This window comes from Geotrypetes seraphini, chromosome 1 (assembly GCF_902459505.1).
Source record: "Geotrypetes seraphini chromosome 1, aGeoSer1.1, whole genome shotgun sequence".
In the NCBI taxonomy this organism is placed as follows: domain Eukaryota; kingdom Metazoa; phylum Chordata; class Amphibia; order Gymnophiona; family Dermophiidae; genus Geotrypetes; species Geotrypetes seraphini.
In genome coordinates, this window is record NC_047084.1 from 530,351,520 (window position 1) to 530,371,835 (window position 20,316).

The 20,316-nt window shown below is 44.0% G+C and overlaps 1 protein-coding gene and 1 long non-coding RNA gene across 2 annotated transcripts in view; one reads left to right on the forward strand and one right to left on the reverse strand.

The window, feature by feature from the left end:
- The window catches only part of DTWD2 (DTW domain containing 2), a 182,712-nt gene extending 181,570 nt beyond the window's left edge, over positions 1-1,142 (forward strand). The window contains exon 6 of the mRNA XM_033929040.1: positions 482-1,142. Coding sequence (XP_033784931.1) covers positions 482-652 — 171 coding nt within the window. The 3' untranslated portion in view covers positions 653-1,142. The remainder of the gene's footprint in view (positions 1-481) is intronic.
- An 8,704-nt stretch (positions 1,143-9,846) lies between these two features.
- Positions 9,847-20,316, reverse strand: part of LOC117352554 — a 109,208-nt gene continuing 98,738 nt past the window's right edge. The window contains exon 4 of the long non-coding RNA XR_004537721.1: positions 9,847-10,065. This is a non-coding gene — a long non-coding RNA (uncharacterized LOC117352554). The remainder of the gene's footprint in view (positions 10,066-20,316) is intronic.

The following is a 20,316-nucleotide window of genomic DNA, read 5'->3' on the forward strand; positions in this document are numbered from 1 at the left end:
AGTTGATATAAATTGAGAATTTTTTTATTGTTCTTTTGCAATACCTCACAATATATAGAAGGCATAGCTTACTTTTAAGGCCTTGTGAATAGTGATTTCTGTTGAAGTTTCTGCATGAAAGAAAACTACTGAATACAGTGTTTTTGACACATAATGAAGAAAAACATAATAACCCTCTATGAATGATTGAGGAGAATTTGCTCTTGTGAGGCTGCCCACGTCTACCCTAAAAAATGCATGCTATCAATTACTTCTTGAATAGCAATGTAGATTATAGACCTGACTGGTTTCAAATATGTAGAAATTAAATCACCATGTATAGGTTTTGTGCTAGGAACATTATACTGTTAGTAGTAGAATGGAATGCCATGTTAAAAAAGAATTTGAAAGGAGTATGAAGAAAGAAAAGCAGTCTCAGAAGGTTCTACTTTAAAGGGTTTCTAAAAAAAATGTTTTTCTTTATTTGCTTTTTTTTTGACAGACTATACTTCGCCCTCTTCAAGCTCTGTGTTCGTTTCAGTTGCAACACGGTGCCCAGGTACATCACAGCAAGGAGCATCTTCTTAAAAATGGCCTATATGACAAACCAATGCCAAAGAATAAACGCAAACTGAAGAAAATGGAACTGTTGGTTAATAATGTCAAAATTTAGTTAAAACTATACATGTGGTGTTTTACATATCCTCGGAGCTCATATAACTATCTACAGTAAAGATTTCAAACAAGACCGCAGCTCGGTGGAGCATACAGCTTTGTGTATTTTTCGGATACTGATTTTCAACAACTGTAGTGACATCGATTTCAGCCTATGTACAAGTACATTGTACTTGGCTGGGGTTTTGTTTTGGGTTTTCCCCCCCAATTCTTTATAGCCCTGAGGAGAATAAAATGTGAATTAAATTTACCTTATCTTAAAGCAGCAGTACTAACAAATAATGCTCATGATACTTTGTTAGTGCTAAAATTATTATGATTTTTCCTTTTTCCTTTGGATTTTTACTTCATTCCTTTTGATCCATGATGTAATAGTTTTTGAAAGTCCTTTTGCTTAATTATTCCAATTGTTGTGATTTTAAATCATCTTACTGCGTTCTTATTTTCTGTGTGGAAAGTTCTTAATTCATTTTTTTTTAAAAGTTGTATTTTGGCTCAGTGTCTTTCTTTTTTTAGTTGATTTTGCCAATCATTTATGTTTTGAAATTGTGTAGAGAAACAATAATTAGTTGTCACAAGATTAGAATTTTTGCTAATTAATATTTTGTGTGTAGGTGAATACACTTATACTGTTGAGCCTTGAGCTTTCATAACATCTTTCATCTAAATACAATAGGATGATATGTGTTGATCTATTATCCCAGGACAAGCAGGCAGCTATTCTCACATATGGGTGATGTCATCGACGGAGCCCAGATGCGGAAGCCTCACAAGCAGATTTGCTTGTAGAAACTAGAAGTTTCGAGTCAACCGCAACGCACAAGCGCGAGTGCCTTCCTGCCCGGCGTAGGCCGCATCTCCTCAGTTTTCAGTGGAGCCAAGTCCGTCTTTGACTCTCTGCGTTTAACTTTTGTTACTTTGTGCCTTCTCTCACTGCGGTTTGTGATTTTTTTTTCTTCACGAATCGCTGTATTCTTTTATTTCTAGTTTTAAAAAAAATGTATTTCTTCCATTCGGCTGCCGGGGCAGGCCGCTCGGCTGCAGCCCAAGGGCTTTGACTTTGTGGCGGCTATTTTTCCTCCTATGTTCCAGCCAGCAACGGGCTTCAAGAAGTGTAACCAGTGCCAGCGTGCGATTTCCCTCACGGACCCACACCGTTGGTGCCTCAAGTGCCTTGGGCCGGACCATCAACCGAAGTTGTGCGAGCGCTGTGCTACTCTTCAACCTCGAGCACTTAAACATCGTCGAATTCTAGTGGAGAAGCTCTTCAGAATGGATTCTTCGACCACTCCGTCGACTTTGAAGGTGGCCTCGGCCTCATCTTTGACCGAGGTCCCTCCTGCTTCTACTGCTTCGACTTCGAGCCTCATCAGACCTTCTTCGTTTGCAGCGGCTCTTTCTTCGACAACTCCTGCTGTATCTTCCCCTGTATCCTCAGGTCAGATAGCTCAACAGAAAGTTCCAGCGGTGGTGCTTAAGGTGCCTAAGACTTCCAAGTCAAAGCACATTTCTACTGCCTCTGTGGAACCTCCAGCCAAAGCAGGTGGTCCAGTTTATGACGCGGATCCATCCTTGCCGGCTTTTTTCTAGACCATGTTAGAGAAGCAATTCATTCAGTTCCTCAATAATATGGGACCGAAGCTTGTTACTCTAATCCAGCCTGGGCATTCTGCAGACTCCCGCGAGGTCGAGCCTCTTCCTATGCCTCAGGCTGAGCCTACACACTCTATGCAGGGAGCAGAGTCTCTGCGAGTGTCTGGTCTGGTATCTATGCACGTGAAGCAAGGAGCAGATTCTTTGAAAGTGCCTCGACAGGAATCCTCAGAGTCTTTGGGAGTGCATCGAGGTTCCTCCATCAAGCCTCTGGAGCTTTGATCCACAGCCTCCAGCCCTATCCATTCTTTGGTGCCATCAGCTGCTTCCATCTCCGGGGCGAAGTCTCCTCAATCTTCGAGATCAGCTTCCAAGCACCATTCTCACCGACGATCGAGACCTTCCTCGAGGCATACTTCCAGGCACAGCTCTTCTTCCAAAGAGCGTCCTTCTTCAACTAAGCCTCAATCTACGCCTTCCAGTTCTACTAGACCACCGACTCCTCGATCGAGGTCTCCACTTCCAAACCTCGAGGACTCAGCGGTTTCAATTGCTTCATCCAAGTCCCCATATTCTTTTGATGCCTTTTTTTCCTACCAAAGCTTCATCTTCGACCCAGGCTGCCTCGACAACCTCGAGTCCTTCTCGAGGCAAGGCATTGGCGGATCAGCTATCTTTCTCCTCTTTTCTTCATCAGATGGCTTTAGACTTGGACCTTAAATTGGATGCTGGTTCCAAATACTCTAAGAAGTATCTCGAAGTCATGCATCTTCCTCAACCTCCGACTGAGTCACTTAAGCTTCCTCTTTATAAGCTTTTGTCTCAGACTTTTACAAGATGCCTGGAGACTCCTTATGCAATTCCAGCTGTTCCAGGCAAATTGGACTCCAGATATAAAACTCTCCATTGCAAAAGATTTGAGAATTCGCAGTTGTCTCACCAATCCCTACTTGTGGAGTCATCCTTGAAAAGGTCCCATCCTTCCAAGGTTTATGCTACCATTCCTCCTGGAAGGGAAGGGAAAACTATGGACAAATTTGGACATCGCATCTATCAAAATGCCATGATGTCCTCTAAAGTCCTTAATTAAAATTTCCATTTTATCACTTATTTTGAGTTCCTCATTGCTCTATTGCCTAAATTTATCTCTTATTTAGACACTCAAAAGCATTTTGAATTTCAAGAAGTCATCGTTTCTCTATCACAACTCCCCCTACTCCAGTCTTCTTACGATGCCTTTGAGTTGTCTGCCAGAGCGGCTGCTTGTTCTGTAGCAATGTGCCGCCTTGCTCGGCTTCGTACCACTGACATGGATCCTAATCTTCAGGACCGCTTGGCTAATATTCCTTGTGCAGGCAATGACCTCTTCAATGAATCTATTGAAGCAGCCACCAAGAAATTGTCTGAGCATGAAAAATCCTTTGCTTCTATTGTCAGACCTAAGCCCAAGCCAGATCCTGCCAAACCTGCATGCCCTCCTCCTATTTATCAGAGGCGTTTTGCTCCAAGAGCGGCTCCTTACACTCGCCCTCCTCTCAAGAAACAGTAGAATCAGAAGCAACAAAAACCTCAACCTTCTGCTGCACCTAAGGCTACACAGCCTTTATGACTGTTTAAAACAGAGCATAACATCCACCGTTCTGTCTCTGTCCTATCTTCCCCCTATTGGAGGTCGTCTCCATCATTTTTACCACCGATGGGAGACTATCACATCCGACCTCTGGGTGCTGTCAGTCATCAGGGAAGGATACTCTCTTAATTTCACTCAGATTCCACCAGATCTTCATCCAAGAGAGTATCCTTCCAGTCCATCCCAGAACACCCTTCTTCTTCAGGAAGCTCAAACCCTGCTTCATCTCTGTGCCATCGAACCAGTTTCTTTGGAACAGCAGAACAGGGGGTTTTACTCCCGTTACTTCCTTGTTCCAAAGAAGATGGGCGATCTGCGACCCATTCTGGATCTCAGTGCTCTCAACAAATTTTTGTCAAAGAAAAATTTTGAATGTTATCCCTGGCATCCCTTTATCCCCTCCTAGATCAGAACAACTGGTTATGCTCTCTGGATCTCAAGGAGGCCTACACTCATATTCCCATTCATCCGGCCTCATCCATTCATCCGGGGAATCTGCATTATCAATACAGAGTGCTGCCCTTTGGCCTGGCTTCCTCTCCCAGAGTGTTCACCAAGTGCCTGGCGGTAGTAGCAGCAGCTCTAAGTATCCATGGTCTTCAGGTTTTTCCCTACCTAGACGACTGGCTCATCAAAGATTCAACATCTCAGAGAGTTATTGTAGTGACCCAACGGACTACGTGGTTCCTACAAAGTTTGAGATTCAAAATCAATTTTCCCAAATCACACCTTCAACCCTCTCAGAATTTACAATTCATCAGAGTTGTTCTGGATACTATCCAACTCAGAGCATTCCTTTCGCAACAACGTCTGAAGCTCTCCTTCAGCTCTGTCATACAGTGTCTTCCCGCTTCTCCATCTCAGCAAGACACATGATGGTACTACTGGGTCACATGGCCTCCACAGTACACGTGACTCCTTTTGCCAGACTTCACCTCAGAATTCCTCAGTGGACCCTGGCATCTCAGTGGACGCAGGTTTGCGACCCACTTTCTCGCCACATTGCAGTCACTCCTTCATTGAGACAGTCTCTCCGCTGGTGGATGCTCTCTTCCAATCTCTCCAGAGGCTTTCTGTTTCAAATGCCCCCTCATCAGAAGGTCCTCACAATAGATTCCTCGACCTACGCTTGTGGCGCTCATCTCGATGGTCTCCGTACACAAGGCCACTGGACCAGTACGGATCGTCAGTGTCATATCAATCTGTTGGAACTCAGAGCGATCCTCAAGACTCTCAATGCTTTTCAACATCTTCTTCACGACCAGGTAGTCCTCTGGGCAATCCGCCACAACACCTTCCTCAAAGCTGTCTACATCCAAGGGACAAAAAATTGCTTGGCGGACAATTTGAGTCGTCTTCTGTAACCTCACGAATGGACACTCCATTTCTCGCCTTTTCATCACATTTTTTCACAGTGGGGAACGCCTCAACTAGATCTCTTTGCAGCTTCCCACAACCACAAACTGCTTCAGTTCTGCTCCAGGATATATTCTCCTCATCGCCTCGAGGCAGATGCTTTTCTTTTGGAATGGACGAATCTCTTCCTGTATGCATTCCCTCCATTCCCACTCATTCTCAAGACTCTTGTCAAGTTGAAGAACGATCATGCCACCATGATTCTAATTGCTCCTCGGTGGCCGAAACAACCTTGGAACTCCCTTCTACTTCAACTCAGTAGCAGGGAGCCATACCTTCTACCAGTTTTTCCGTCTCTGCTTACACAGAGTCAAGGATTTCTACTTCATCCCAACCTGCAATCTCTACACCTGACACCTCTCAACATAACTCCTCTTCAGTTTTCTCAGCCTGTAAGAGACATTTTAGAGGCTTCTAGAAAGCCTTCCACTAGACAATGCTACCACCAAAAATGGACTAGATTTTCTACGTGGTGCATCTCTCATGATAAGGAGCCTCAGGTTTCCGACTTATCTTCTGTTCTAGATTATCTTTTGTACTTATCCACCTCTGGCCTCAAATCTACATCGATCCAAATCCATCTCAGTACAATTGAAGGGAAACCCCTCTCTGCTCATCCAGTGGTTTCCAGATTCATGAAAGGACTTTTCAATATCAAACCTCCTCTCAAACTGCCTCCAGTGGTTTGGGACCTCAATATTGTTCTTGCTCAATTGATGAAGCCTCCATTTGAACCAATGTCTACGGCCCATCTGAAGTATCTCACTTGGAAAGTGGTGTTTCTCATTGGTCTCACGTCTGCTCGAAGAGTCAGTGAGCTGCAAGCTTTAGTTGCTGATCCACCTTACACTGTGTTCCATCATGACAAGGTGGTCCTCCGTACTCATCCTAAATTCCTCCCTAAAGTGGTTTCGGAATTTCATCTCAACCAGTCCATTGTTCTTTCCAAAGCCTCATTCTCATTCTGGAGAATCAGCTCTTCATACTCTGGACTGTAAACGTGCTTCTACTTGGAACGCAACAAACCACACAGAACTGCTCCTCAACTTTTTGTCTCCTTCGATCCAAACAAGTTGGGAGATCCAATCTCTAAGCATGCTTGTATCTCCTTCTGCTATGCCCAGGCTGCATTACAACTACAGAGTAGAGTCACAGCCCATAAAGTCAGAGCAATGGTAGCTTCAGTAGCTTTCCTCAGATCTACACCTATTGAGGAAATTTGCAAAGCTGCCACTTGGTCCTCGGTTTATACTTTCACTTCTCACTATTGTCTGGATGTTTTCTCCATACGGGATGGCCATTTTGGCCAGAGAGTATTACAAAATTTATTCTCCTAATTTGCCTACGCTCCCACCATCCCATTCTGGTTAGCTTGGAGGTCACGTATATGTGAGTATAGGCTGCCTGCTTGTCCTGGGATAAAGCACAGTTACTTACCGTAACAGGTATTATCCAGGGACAGCAGGCATCTATTCTCACAATCCACCCACCTCCCCTGGTTGGCTTCTCTGCTAGCTATCTGAACTGAGGAGATGCACCCTATGCCGGGTGGAAAGGCACTCGCGCATACGCGGTGCAGCTGACTCAAAACTTCTTGTTTTTGCAAGCAAGTCTGCTTGTGAGGCTTCTGCATACAGGCTCTGTCGATGACATCACCCATATGTGAGAATAGCTGCCTGCTGTTCCTGGATAACACCTGTTACGGTAAGTAACTGTGCTTTCTGGTGCCCCTGACTTCAGCTCTTCAAGTATACAGCTGATTTAAGGGGGCTTTTACTAAGCTGTGTTAAGCAGCTAACAAGGATTTTACTGTATGGAAGACATTAGTGTGGGTTCACGTTACCTGCTTATTGGTGGAGTGGGCAGGAGCTGGGGCATAACATGGGTGATTATAAGAATGGCCATCTGTGATAGCTTAAAATGAACATAAAAAGAAATGCCTTAACTTTGGTTCGGAATTAGTCTATAGAGGTATACACTTCAATCCAACAACCATCACCTATTAGTAATACCATCAGTCTGCAAATTATTCTATGATGCTATCTTCTCAGTTACTGCTCCCACACTCTGGAAGTTCCTTCCCCTATATATTAAATTAGAACCATCTACAGCAGACTCTCAATATTTGCGGGAGTTAGGGACAGAGCCAGCCCACAAATAGGAAAAATCGCAAATAATTTTATGGGCTGGCTCTGACCCACCCTGCCTCCCTCCTGCATCCCCGACCTTACCTGGTCTCGAGACTACAACGGGAACTCACGGCAGCCATTTTGATGACGGCTCTGCATGGAGCAGGAGAGTAGAAAGATCGTTCCTGCCCTGTGTCACCGCTAGACCACCAGGTAAGGTCTGGGGGATGTCCGGGGCAGTGTTTCTGCATTAAAAAACAAGGGGCAAAAAAATTGCGAGAGTGGGGAAACTGCGAATTGGGAGGGGGAACTATATAGGTAAATTCCGATCCAAAGTTAAGGCATTTCTTTTTAAGGATTCCTTCAACACCTAAAACCTCTTTTCTCCTCCAGATATGCATAAACATTTTAACAGAGAACTACTAACGCTTCCTATGAAGCGCCCCCCCCCCTTCTTGTTTCTCCTCTTTCCCCTACTCCCACCTTTATTTTATTTTAATCTTGATGTAATTTAATTCCCTGGTATACTTCCCCATTAATCATGTACATTTTGAGGGGCATAATGAAAAAAACATCTTAAGTCCCTTTTGGCCTAAGGCCCTAAACGCTGAAAGTAGCAGCAGGGAAAATGTCCATTCTCAAAAACACTGTCCAAAATGAGGTTTTTTTTGAGAATGGCCTACCTCTACATTCAGCAGTTTAATCGCACAGACCACCATTACATCTAACCTTAGAACACATAATCAACCAAAAAATTGACCAAATTCCAAATGCCCTATACAAGATCTTTAAGGCGAAGGAGAGGCCAGTCCTTCACCTAAAAGCTGGATTCTGTAACCGGCATCTGTCAAAAACAACATCAGTTACAGAATCCCCGCCCCTCCCCCCAACGATCACAGCAGGAGAGATGCCTAATATTTCCTGCCGCGGGGGTTGGGCTTTTTTCCTGCTGGTATTGTTGGGGTGGGGGGGGTCGCAGAAGGGGTGCGCCTCGGCAGGAGGGGTTGGGCTCCCTCCTGCTGGTATTGTTTTGGGGGGTAGGGGGTCGCGCCTCAGCAGAAGGGGTTGGGGTCTCTCCTGCCATTATTTGAGGGAGTTGGGTGAGTTTGGGGGCTCGTGCCTTGGCAGGAGGGGTTGGGCTCCCTCCTGCCAGTATTGTTGGGGGTGGATCGCGATCATGGCAGGAGAGATTGGGCATCTCTCCTGCCATGATCGCGATTCCCCCATGCTGTGGTGGGGGGTGGGCAGGATGCCTGAGCTGTTGAGCTGATCGCAGCAGCCACGATCAACTCAGCGGCCCCTATTCAGAACTTATACCTATTTTGATTTGGTCTAAGTCAAAACGTATCAGTGCTGACTGAGCAACCTGTTAAAGTTTTTGGTTATACTTGCTGTATGACTAAGTCTAGGTCGTCCCACCTCCCGCCCTTTCCCCTCCTCTAAAAATACCTCTTTTCGCTCTAGGCGTTTAGAGGCAGGGTAAAGGCCTAAGCTGGTTTTAGATACATCTAAAACCAGCTTTATCGGTTGTTGGACGATCTGGCTTTTTGATCACCCAAGCACTGATTTAGGCCACTTTTTGAACTCTAAGTGCAAAACTTACCGCACTATAGTAAAAGAACTCCTTAAATTGTGTCAATACTAGAAGTGCAACTTACTTTTTGCTATGGTTCTGGACTGACAGTGATGTCGGTGAACTCTGCTGTCATTTTTATGACAGTTTAAAAGAAAATCTATTAACTCAGTTCACCCAAACAGCTAATAACAGGGCTAGCAAGGGTGTGTGTGTGTGCAGGGACAGAGAATGGAATGAGAGATGTGGGACTCTTGCAACTGCTATGGGACAGGACACATGGTGAACACACTCAGTGAAGGGCAGGCAGTCTCTGTGGACTATTTTTAATAGTGAAGGATGCAGGAGTGCTAGTTCTGGAGACGGACTATTACTGGGGACTTTTGAGTAGGTTCAGTAACAGTCCCTATGTCAGACTATACCCAGCTCCACCATCAGAGCTCTGAAGGGGACACTCATTAATGTGGCCCTTTGTAAGAAGATTTTTCCCACTTCTCTCCTGGCACCAAAGAGAAGAGGTCAAGTGGGCCAATCTTGCCCACATCCCTTTAAATATAAAACAAGGATCTAATGGTTCCATACTCTTCCATTCTTCTCTGGAAGGAGGAGGTGTGGATAGGGGTGGGATGTAGGGAAAGGAGGAATATAATGAAACATGATGTCAGCCGTTTTGAATTTGGCACCAGCGTGAGGCAGGAGTACAGCTCTTTGCTGCCTCATTCAGTCAAGGGAAAAGCCATTAAGACTCAGAACGTAGAGAATGACATGGTGACAAAATTCATCACCGTTTCTGTCCCTGCAAATAACCGTGGGAAACAATCCCATGTCATTCTTTAGTGTCTATCTCAACCGCAGTCCTACACTAGCATTCTTTGAGGGTCAGTGGTTGTGCCCATTCATTCATACTCTGATTCTTACCTCTCTCCTTAAAGAATGACATAGAGATGTTTCCTGTAGTTATCTGCGGGGAAGGGACCGGTGACAAATTTTATCACTGTGTTAGCCTCCCTGATCCTGGAGCACCAGAGGCTGTGAGAGTAGGAGTAAGCCTGGATCTTCAGTTCCAGCAACTAAGGAGGAAGAGGGAAGGAAGAAAGGAAACAGGTAATGGAAGCCTAGAAAGATTAGTTTGTGTAGAGTTACCAATTTTCTCTTAAAAAAAAAAAAAGAAGACACTTGGCCCCGCCTTGTTCTGCCTCAGCCCCACCTTGCTCCATCCCACACCACTTCAACCAACCTCTTGTCTCCTTCCCTGAGCTCAGGGTCACATCTGGAGGACCTTTGCACATGCGCAGATGTCAGCACAATGATATCACATGCATGCATGTGACATCACATCGACATCTGAGCTTGATACCTTCTAAAACCCGGACAGACTGCTGGGTTTTGGAAATCCCTCTAGGCACCCGAACAGTCTTTAAAAAGAGGACATGTACAGGTTTTCTCAGACATCTGGTAACCTTAGGTTTAGGGTGGGAAGGTGAGGAATTGAGTGACAGAAGCCTCTCCTCCTCTTCCCTGGTTGGATTCTTATGTTGTTACAACTTGCTTCTAGTTGGGGAACCCTAGGAGAGAGAAAAAGTGACATGGAGTGTTTATTGAGGTGCCAGATGCTCATGGCTCATTTTCCCTTGTTTCAGATTTCTGGGGGGGTGGGGGTGGGGCTCTTTAGGGATTGGAAGGTGGAGGACTGGAACAGACTCCCTTAATTATTGGTTTTACAGAGCAAGGAAAACAGAAGCCACAGACCTTGTATTAGCCTAACAAGACAAATCTTTAACCACATGCCCAAAGGTTTATTTAAACTTTAGCCTTACTAGCAGGTGAGCACAAATTACATTACTTCATGCAATTTGAACTAACCTATTTTAAATACGTATTAATGAGCTTAGCATGCAGTTTCATGGTATATGGCTCATTTGCAATGATTTGCATTAAGCTGCAATTGTGTCTGCATTAATATAGACTGATGCAAAGGGTCTACTCTGTATTAAAGCTGTTGGATTCTTCCTGAACAAAAATCACATGATCCAGGAAGGTGTCCAAGGCTGTCATCTTTTCACCTCTGCCATCTTATAAAATGGCAGCTCCTGACCCTTAGAGGTGAAATGGGATGCACTGCTACAGATCACTCTGCTAAACAGGCAGATTGGCCATCTTTATTCATAGCTAGACATTCAGTTTACAAGGGGGCTTCATAATATGTTAACAATTAAGAAGACTTTTTTATTGAATTGCTCTCCCAACCCTTGTATGGGTAAACTCAAACAAATGAGTTTCCATGCATTTTGAAGAGATATTCTTATGTGTGCTTTGTGGAGGGTGTACAGGTATACTCATAGGCAGCGGAACACATCTTAGGCATACATTTAGGCCAAGAAAACTCTGGCCTAAATGGTAGTGTGCCTAAGGTTTCAATGCATAGGTGCCACTAGATGTGATTCTATAAATGGTGCCTAGCAAATGATTGACAATCGAGCTCAACAGTGCCTTTGAGTTAGGTGCTGTTTATAGAATCTGGGCTTTAGAGCAATCTTATATGCCTTCTTTTTCCTTAGAAATTAGAATAATAAAAAAAAAGTTGTGTGTGAACTCCTAATATAGCTGTTTCAGATTTCATAGATCTCAGCATTCATTAGTAGTGCCACTGACTTTGAGGGCCATTTTTGGAAAAAAAAAAAAAAGTCTAAGGCCGATTTGCACATTTCCTGCTAAATGTCCAAAATTGGAAGCACAAAAATAATGGCCATTTTTAAAAGCCAAACTACTAGATGTCTAAAAATATATTTTTTGAAAATCATCTACTTGGACATCTAGGCTGTCAAAATGTCCAGACTGCCAGGACATCTAACTTTATTCATTATTTTCGACCACACAAACATCCAAGTAAGAAACTCTACATCAGCACCATTTAGACTTGGGAGGAGCCAACATTCTAATGGACTGGCCACATATACATGCCAACAGAGCAGAACCTGTTATAATTTACAGTGAGCCCTCCAAACCCCCCCCCAAAAAAAAACAAACAAACAAACAAAAAAACCCAACCTACTATACCTAGCTGTCTACCACCCCAATAGCCTTTATGGCTGCAGGTATAGTAGAATTTTGATGGGCTTATACTTAACAACATATATGATGATGTTAGAGTGCCTGATGTGCCTGGATCCTCCTCTCTATGGCTCACTAACTCATCCACCAGGTCACACCAGGACTGTGTGATGCTCTACTAGGTTTTCCCATACCAAATGCTGTTGTTCTAGAGACAGGTATGTACTCTTTCATTCATAGTTTTGAGGGTGGGTGGGAGCAGATTAATGAGCAGTGAGGGAGTGTGTGTGGGAGGATGACCTGGATGTATCCAGTGGTCTGGTCAGTTTGAGCACCTTTCTGGCATTTTGATGCTTCTAAAACAGGTCTAACTTCGAATGTCTTAAGTTCTGCCCAGGATATCTTGGAAAAGGTTCAATTATCACCACAAAATGTCCACGTTAAGCACTCCCAAAGCCTGCCCAAAACACACCTCCCAATGTGTCTCTTAGAACTCTGGATGCACAGTAGGAGAAACATCTTGCTAGACATCCAGGAAAATAGTTTTGGTTATAGGAACTTGAAAGTCCCAGTGATTAGGGCATCCAAGTACCGACTTTAGGTGGCTTTTTTGGATGTTTTAGTTTTTTGATTATGTCCCTATTTGTGGCATAAGTTGCATTTGGTGGTTGTTCTATGGCAGAGTTTAAAATCATAAAAATAACTATTAAGTTAATATGATGTATATAATACAGTGGTGTCCAATGTCGGTCCTCGAGGGCCGCAATCCAGTCGGGTTTTCAGGATTTCCTCAATGAATATGTATGAGATCTATTAGCATACAATGAAAGCAGTGCATGCAAATAGATCTCATGCATATTCATTGGGGAAATCCTGAAAACCCGACTGGATTGCGGCCCTCGAGGACCGACATTGGACACCCCTGATATAATATAATAAATAGGAGATATTGGTTGGTAATTTTGGAAATTTAGATAGTAATCCTATTGGCTGAGATCACAAACCACCCATAACTTATACTGGTACAGACTCAGATCTGCAGATTCTACAGCATTCATGCATCTCTATATTTTGGATATTCTTTTCTAATATATTTATATTTTGTATGTTTTGAGCCAATAGGTAATGAGATTATTATGTTGGCAAGTGACTGCCCCTATGTGTATATTTTGAAAATTAAATGAACAGTATCAGCCCATTTAACTCACTAAACAGTCTAATATAATCCATTTAATGAGTGGCCAGGTTGGAGGAGGAATGAAAGCATTTCTGGGAACTGTCCCTTTAATGGCAGTATTCAGCCACTAAACAGATCGATTTTAGGTCTGCCTATTAGCTTGCTGGCATGGTCAGTACTAATATATTTTTTCAGTGCCACCAATTAAATGGAAAACAGTATTGAATTGACATATTACTTTAAACACCAGAGCTTACATCAACACAGTGTTTCTATCAGCTCAGTTTAGAGCCTTTTGTTTCTATTTCATTTTGGGTCTAATCCTATAACTGCCTGCATTGGTGAAATGTCGTGTCTTTGCAAAACTTTGGAGGGTTTTAAAAGTAAAAGTGTGAGTATACTTTTCAGGGAAAGTACCCACCTGTATGGATTCTTTTTTGATGAAAAATGTATGTATACTTCAAGAGAATTCCAGTGTGTGTTTAGTACCAAATCACATCCCATTACTACCCCCTAGATGCTTTCTCCTTATAGCATGACAATGCACACACAAATGACATGTGATTTTACCTGTATATAACAGGAGCAACTTTCTAAAATCCCATTTATTTAGGTATAGCCCTGTTTTGTGCCTAGAAATGCCTGTGAAAAGTACCCTCCCTATGACTACATTGTGAGAATGCTTTAGCTGGTCTGGCTTCTAAACCTGCACAACTAGAAAAACTTAAAACCATCACATGTCAGTAAGAGGGCAGGAATAAGAAAGGTAGGGAACCTTTTACTAAAATATTTAGGTTTTTCATGTACCATCCATGTACCACAAAAATTAATCCATGGTAACTGCAAATCTGTGCAGTAAATGCAGGAGCATGGCCAACATCTGTCCTGCATTTACCGGACAGGGCAAAGGGTTAGTGCACAGGTACCGTTACATATGGTAATATCATGAGAGTACCTGCACTAGCAGACACCACATGTAACTTGGCTGGGCCCAGAAATAGTAATGCCATTTGCAGCAGTCCAGCTTCCCCCCCCCCCCCCCGCACCTCCATTCTCCCTTTCCCAAAGGAGCTGTCCATATCGATCACCCCACATCTGGAAGTACCGTGTTTCCCCGAAAATGAGACCTACCCCAAAAATAAGCCCTAGCATGATTTTCAGGGTAGATCTTAATATAAGCCCTACCCCTGAAAATAAGCCCTAGTCATAGGCAGCTGTGCTTCCCCCCACCCCTGCCATGCAGCCGAACTGTCGAACCCCCGCTGACCCTCCCAACCCTCCCTCCCATCTGATCCCCGCCGACTGCCACCATAAATACCTTGCTGCAGAGAAGCATGTACATGGTGAAGAAGAAGATTAGGAAGAGAATAAGCACTGTTCATACGCTAGAGCAAGAATGGTCCCTTTTTAAGGACACAGTCACAGAGGTGCAAAATTTATATATACTGCATATCAACAAGGGTTCCAAGAGGAAGAAGAACAAGGAACCAGCGTGGCTCATGGTAGAAGTGAAGGAAGCGATCAGAGACAAGAAGATTTTGTGTAAGGAATGGAAGAGGACAAAAATGGAAGAAACTGGAAAAAGCACAAACATCAATGAAAGTGCCATAAAGCGGTAAGAGGGGCCAAAAGAGACTACGAAGAAAAAATAAAACTTTAAGCCGTTATTTTGATATATTAAGGGGAAACAACCCGCGAAGGAAGTGGTGGGGCCGTTAGATGACCAAGGAATAAAGGGAGTTCTAAAGGAGGACAAAGCCATCGCTGACAAACTGAACATTTTTTGTGTCTGTATTTACCGAAGAGGATATATCCAATATACCTGAAGCCGACAGGCTATACACAGGAAATGAAGATGGGAAGCTGACAGGGACTGTCAGCTTAGAAGAGGTATGCAGACAGATTGATAGGCTTAAAAACGATAAATCCCCAGGACCGGACGCCATCCACTTGAGGGTAATCAAGGAACTGAAAGGGGTTATAGCTGAACTGCTCCAACTAATAGCCAATCTGTCGATCAAATCAGGAAGGATTCCGGAAGACTGGAAAGTTGTGAATGTTACGCCGATCTTCAAGAAAGGTTGGAGAGGAGATCCAGGAAACTACAGACTGGTGAGTCTGACTTCGGTACCGGGAAAGATGGTAGAGTTGCTGATAAAGAACCACATCTTCGATCACCTTTACGGTCACAAACTGATGAGGACCAGCTAGCACAGCTTCAGCAAAGGAAGATCTTGCTTGACGAACTTGCTGCACTTCTTCAAAGGAGTAAATGGGCAGATAGACAAAAAGTGACCCGATCGACCTGATTTAAATTTACAACGCGGGGAGCATGAGCTGTTTGTACTAAGGGGGATTTCCTTGATACAGCACGTATGGGCGAAACGTAGGACTACGTTGGAGTGCTTACCCCCACCCGCGTAGTATGAGATAAGATGAGTACTTCACTATTTAAATATATTTATTGAAAATAATTAAGAAATATCTAAAAAGTATTGCAAAATAATTATGAGACCGATGACGATTAGGGATGCCGATTGTGTCTGTATGATCTAAAGTTTAGTGGCATACAGATGGTATCACTGAGGTCTGTGAGTGTACAGTATTAAGATAAATCCACATAAGATCTTCTTACTGATATAATACAGCAAAAGCGCCATATAACTACAATTGTTAGACCAATCAATACAATTCTTTTTAGTGTGTTTGTTTTAAAGGTTTTCTTTAAACTAGGTAGATGCCACCATCAGGAGAGTTTAAAACACCGGGGTAGTGTAAAAGTAAGATTAAAGCAAAGGGAAAAATGAATTAAGCAGGAAATTTTCTTTCCTCTTGCTTGTGTCAACTTTGCTCTTTTCAATATTACCTCATAAATATATTCTGCTCTATGCATACCCTTCTAAATTGTACGTTAGGGAAGATATGATACTGCTGTACATTTATTGGTGACATTGTAATAATAAGTCCACATAAAAAGGGCTGCCTTGCTATGAGAATATTGTAAGGTGTCAAAATTGCCAGCACAAATGAATGAATGCAAAGTCTACTGTAATTCAGTTCTACAGGTCAGCGCTTTAACTTATTATATATACAAGAATCTTACATTTTGACAGGACAGCTCCTTGGATTTCATTTCTTTCCTTGTACAAGTGATAGCACAAGTTTGAGAACATAGGATTTTGTGCAGCTGAAACTGTAAAGGCTAATACTTTAGCTTGAATAAAGCAGAATCTAGCTGTAATAGTGATCATACAACATAGGTCTGTAATAAAACAGCTATTTCTTAGTTCAACTTTTGGTTTATGTTTGGCTTTTTATAAAACCGATTCTGATTGTTCATTAAAGGTATTTTTGAACCAAAGGAGTTTACTCTGGTGTTCTTGTAGTAGTTTTTTAAAAATTTTTGTTTTCTGTTGAATAAAAAAACACAATGCAGCCTGTAAAAAGTTTCTCTTATTTTTTAACTATTAGTTGCTGTTCTTTTTTATTCACAAAATATATCTTTTTATTTTTTTAATCCCACTCTCAATGCACTGAAAGTTCTTCAAGGTCATGTTAAAACTGTATGGAGAGTTCAAATTACACTTGTATGGATATATTAGATTAGTATTTTTCAACCTTTTTACACCCGTGGACCGTCAGAAATAAAATAATTATTTTGTGGACTGGCAAACTACTAGGACTAAAATTTAAAAACTCAGTTTCCGCCCCATCTCCGCAAGCTCAGTCACCTCAGTAACTATAGAAAAATAGACAAATCTAGTGCAAAATAAAGACAGCAGATATAAATTCTCAAAAATGACACGTTTTGATCACTAAATTGAAAATAAAATCATTTTTCCTACCTTTGCTGTCTAGTGATTTCATGAGTCTCTGGTTGCGTTTCCTTATGTCTGTGTATCCTTTCTTTCATTTCTTTCTTTCTGCACTCAGGCCCAAGAATTGTCCCTTTCTATTCCCTCCCTCTTTCCTTCCTATGTCCTTAGTGCCCCCGGTGCCTCCTTCCCATGTCTTTAGTGCCCCCGGTGCCTTCTTCCCATGTCTTTAGTGCCCCCAGTGCCTCCTTCCCATGCCCTTAGTGCCCCTTCCTGTCTTTAGTGCCCCCAGTGCCCCCTTCCCATGTCCTTAATGCCCCTCCCTGTCTTTAGTGTCCCCAGTGCCTCTTTCCCATGTCTTTAGTGCCCCCTGTGCCTCCTTCCTATGTCCCTCTCACTGCCTTCCACACTTTGTCCCACCCCCGAAGCCAGTCTGCTTGCCTGCCTACCTCTTTCCCTCCCTGCCCTGCAAAAAAAAAAAAGCCTCCCTCCTTCCTTTCCCCTGGTCTGCTGCTCTTACCGCCCTGCTGTTGCTGCTAAAGCCCACAGCAAGTCTTCTTTCCAACATCAATTCTGACGTCGGAGAGGACGTTCTGGGCCAGCCAGGCAGCGATTGGCTGGCCCAGAACATCCTCTCCGATGTCAGAATTGACGTCGTAAAGAAGACTTCCTGTCGGCTTTAGCAGCAGCGGCAGGGCGGTAAGAGAAGGGGACTCAGGGAAAGGAAGGAGGGAGGGACAGGAAATGATCGCCTGTCCCGTTGTTCCCGAGCAAGCTGTGTGTGGGGGTCAACGGGACAGGAGGTCTGAAAACGGACCTATGATCACTTTAATCTTGCTGGCCCTGCGCAGACTGGCAGAAATTTCCTACGGACCGGCACCAGTCCGCGGACCGGCGGTTGAAGAACAGTGTATTAGATGATACTTTGCACTGTTTAAAGGGGTGTGGTTCTCAGATGGATTTATGTTCGATAGATATATGAGGAATGTGATTTTTTTTGGGATGGAGAGATTTAAACCAATTGGTTACACTGGACTGAAATGAAACACATGTATGTATTTGGGATTGGGTAGTTGTAGTGGGAAGTGTTTTATAAAACAAGAGTGGAAAGCATGCAGAGCATGGCTAATGGAAATATTTCCAACTAATCTGCATGTGCTTGCTGTGAGTTGTGAGGCGGTTGTGGGAGGCTGATTTTGTGAGTGGGGTGATAGGGTGATTGTATTGGGGGATAGTTTAAGGGAGTGGTGGAGCAGTTGGGGATAGTTTTAGGTTGTGGAGTAGATTATGGGGCAAATTGAAGGGCAATGGGACAAATTGCAGGGGATAGTTTTTCGGAGTAGAACACTTGCAAGGCTTTTCTTTATTTGAGGGGAGGGGGAGGGATTAGTTTATGGTGTGGTGGAACATTTGTTGGTGATAGTGTTTTGGAGTTGAGGCAGTTCCATGTGTTGGAGTGCCAGCATCGCTGACTGAAGCAGGCTGCTGACTTCCTTGCATTGCAAGCAGTACACCTCTTCAGCTGGCGAAGCTTAGGCAGCAAAGGTACGGGTGGCAGGTGGGAAGTTGTTTCCGAGTATGAGGCCCATTAGACTACTAGGAAGTGCTTGCAGAATGGGGTCAGGGGAAGGTGAGGTGAGGTAGTCTACTGGGCTATCAGGGATTTTTTTAAAAACTGGGCTTTTATTTTTTTGTCTCTCCTGTCAGTGCATGAGCTAATCTCCATGCATGTGCTGATAGAAAAGGAACATTCACTTGTAAAAATTCAGTAATAGTAATGTTTTTAAAAAAATATATGCTGTCGTTTTGTATCTGCTGACTTCAACAGTTCTCTCATGTAACATTCATAGCAAGGAGGGAAAAAAAAGACCTCTTTTCTTGACACTTTTCATTTCAATGCTATGAAATGAAATGAAAAAAGTGTCAAAGAAAAGTGTGGAATAACTTGTAAGTTTTATGGTTCCACATCATAACAGCGGAAGCTGGAGCGGCCCACTTCCCTGAAGCATACCCATCTTAACCTTGAAACCCCAATCCAACCCCCCTCCAAAAAGACACGTATACCTGAGTGGTGAAACCTGGCCGCAGCCCTGTTTATTGTAAAATAAACATATTTAAATAACATTTACATAGAGTAAACAACATATACAAACAGCATTATATAACAGTTTATCTGATTAAACCCACACAATGGTATCACCATTGTGACCCTGATCCCGAGCTACCGACATAGATGAAAATGGCCCCCGACCCTGCCGTCTAAGCAAGGGTCCGAGGGGTGGCATGACCCCACATGCCCCCTTGTCCAGGGTCATCAGACCCACCAGTCACGGCTCCCAGCCGGCCCACCACTCATCCCATGATGAGACCAGCCGCCAGTAGCTCGGGATACCGCCACAGGCCTGAAACTCGTTACAGGCCCCCCCCCCAACAATGAACAGAGCTGCGGCTAGAGGTCTAACACGCGTTCTCAACAAGAAGCAAAATCATCGAGCAAGAGAATCCACCCGATGTCCGACAAATGTACCTGATCCCTGTAAAACAACCCTGAACAATAAACATCAACCCAAGCATGCCTGGTCTGCACCCCGCCCCGAGCATCCACCCACCTCCCAATTTGTCGATTCACTTTGATAAGCCCCCTGGTCCATCTACGCGACACCAACCGCTTCGGTCGCGGAATAATGTCGGACCAAACGAGCCGAGCACCAGGAAACCAACCTTGAATCACTCCAAGATCTCCTATTACCATATCAATTAAAAATTTTCCACTGAGTGAATCAACATCATTGCCCCCAAGGTGAAAAATTAAAAGATCCGGACGCCGGGCACGACGACGAAGATCGTCCAGAAGAGGGAGCAGCTGGTGCCAACGCATACCCCGCTGTCCCCACCAAGAGACATAGACTCCACGAAGACGAAGGCCCAAGTGCTGACCACACGTTCGGACCGCAGCACGCTCCCCGGCCCAGTGGACGAAGGAGTGCCCGATGATCCAAACCGACAGGACCCGTCGAGCGGCACCTGTAAAGCAAAGCCCAGCAGTCAAGCCAACGTCCCCCGACACCTTACAAGTTAGTAACAGGAGGCCATGCATGGAACCCACCCAACAGGCCCCAAAAGCAAACAGCCCCTCTCCCAAACTGTCCACCCCGCCAAGCTGCCCTGGACCCCCCTACCGGCTCAGGAGCACCCTTACCCACTCGACTGACCCGATGGAGAACCCCCCCGCCTGGCTCCCGACGAACGGATGTAGCCACGATAGGCATCTGAGGACC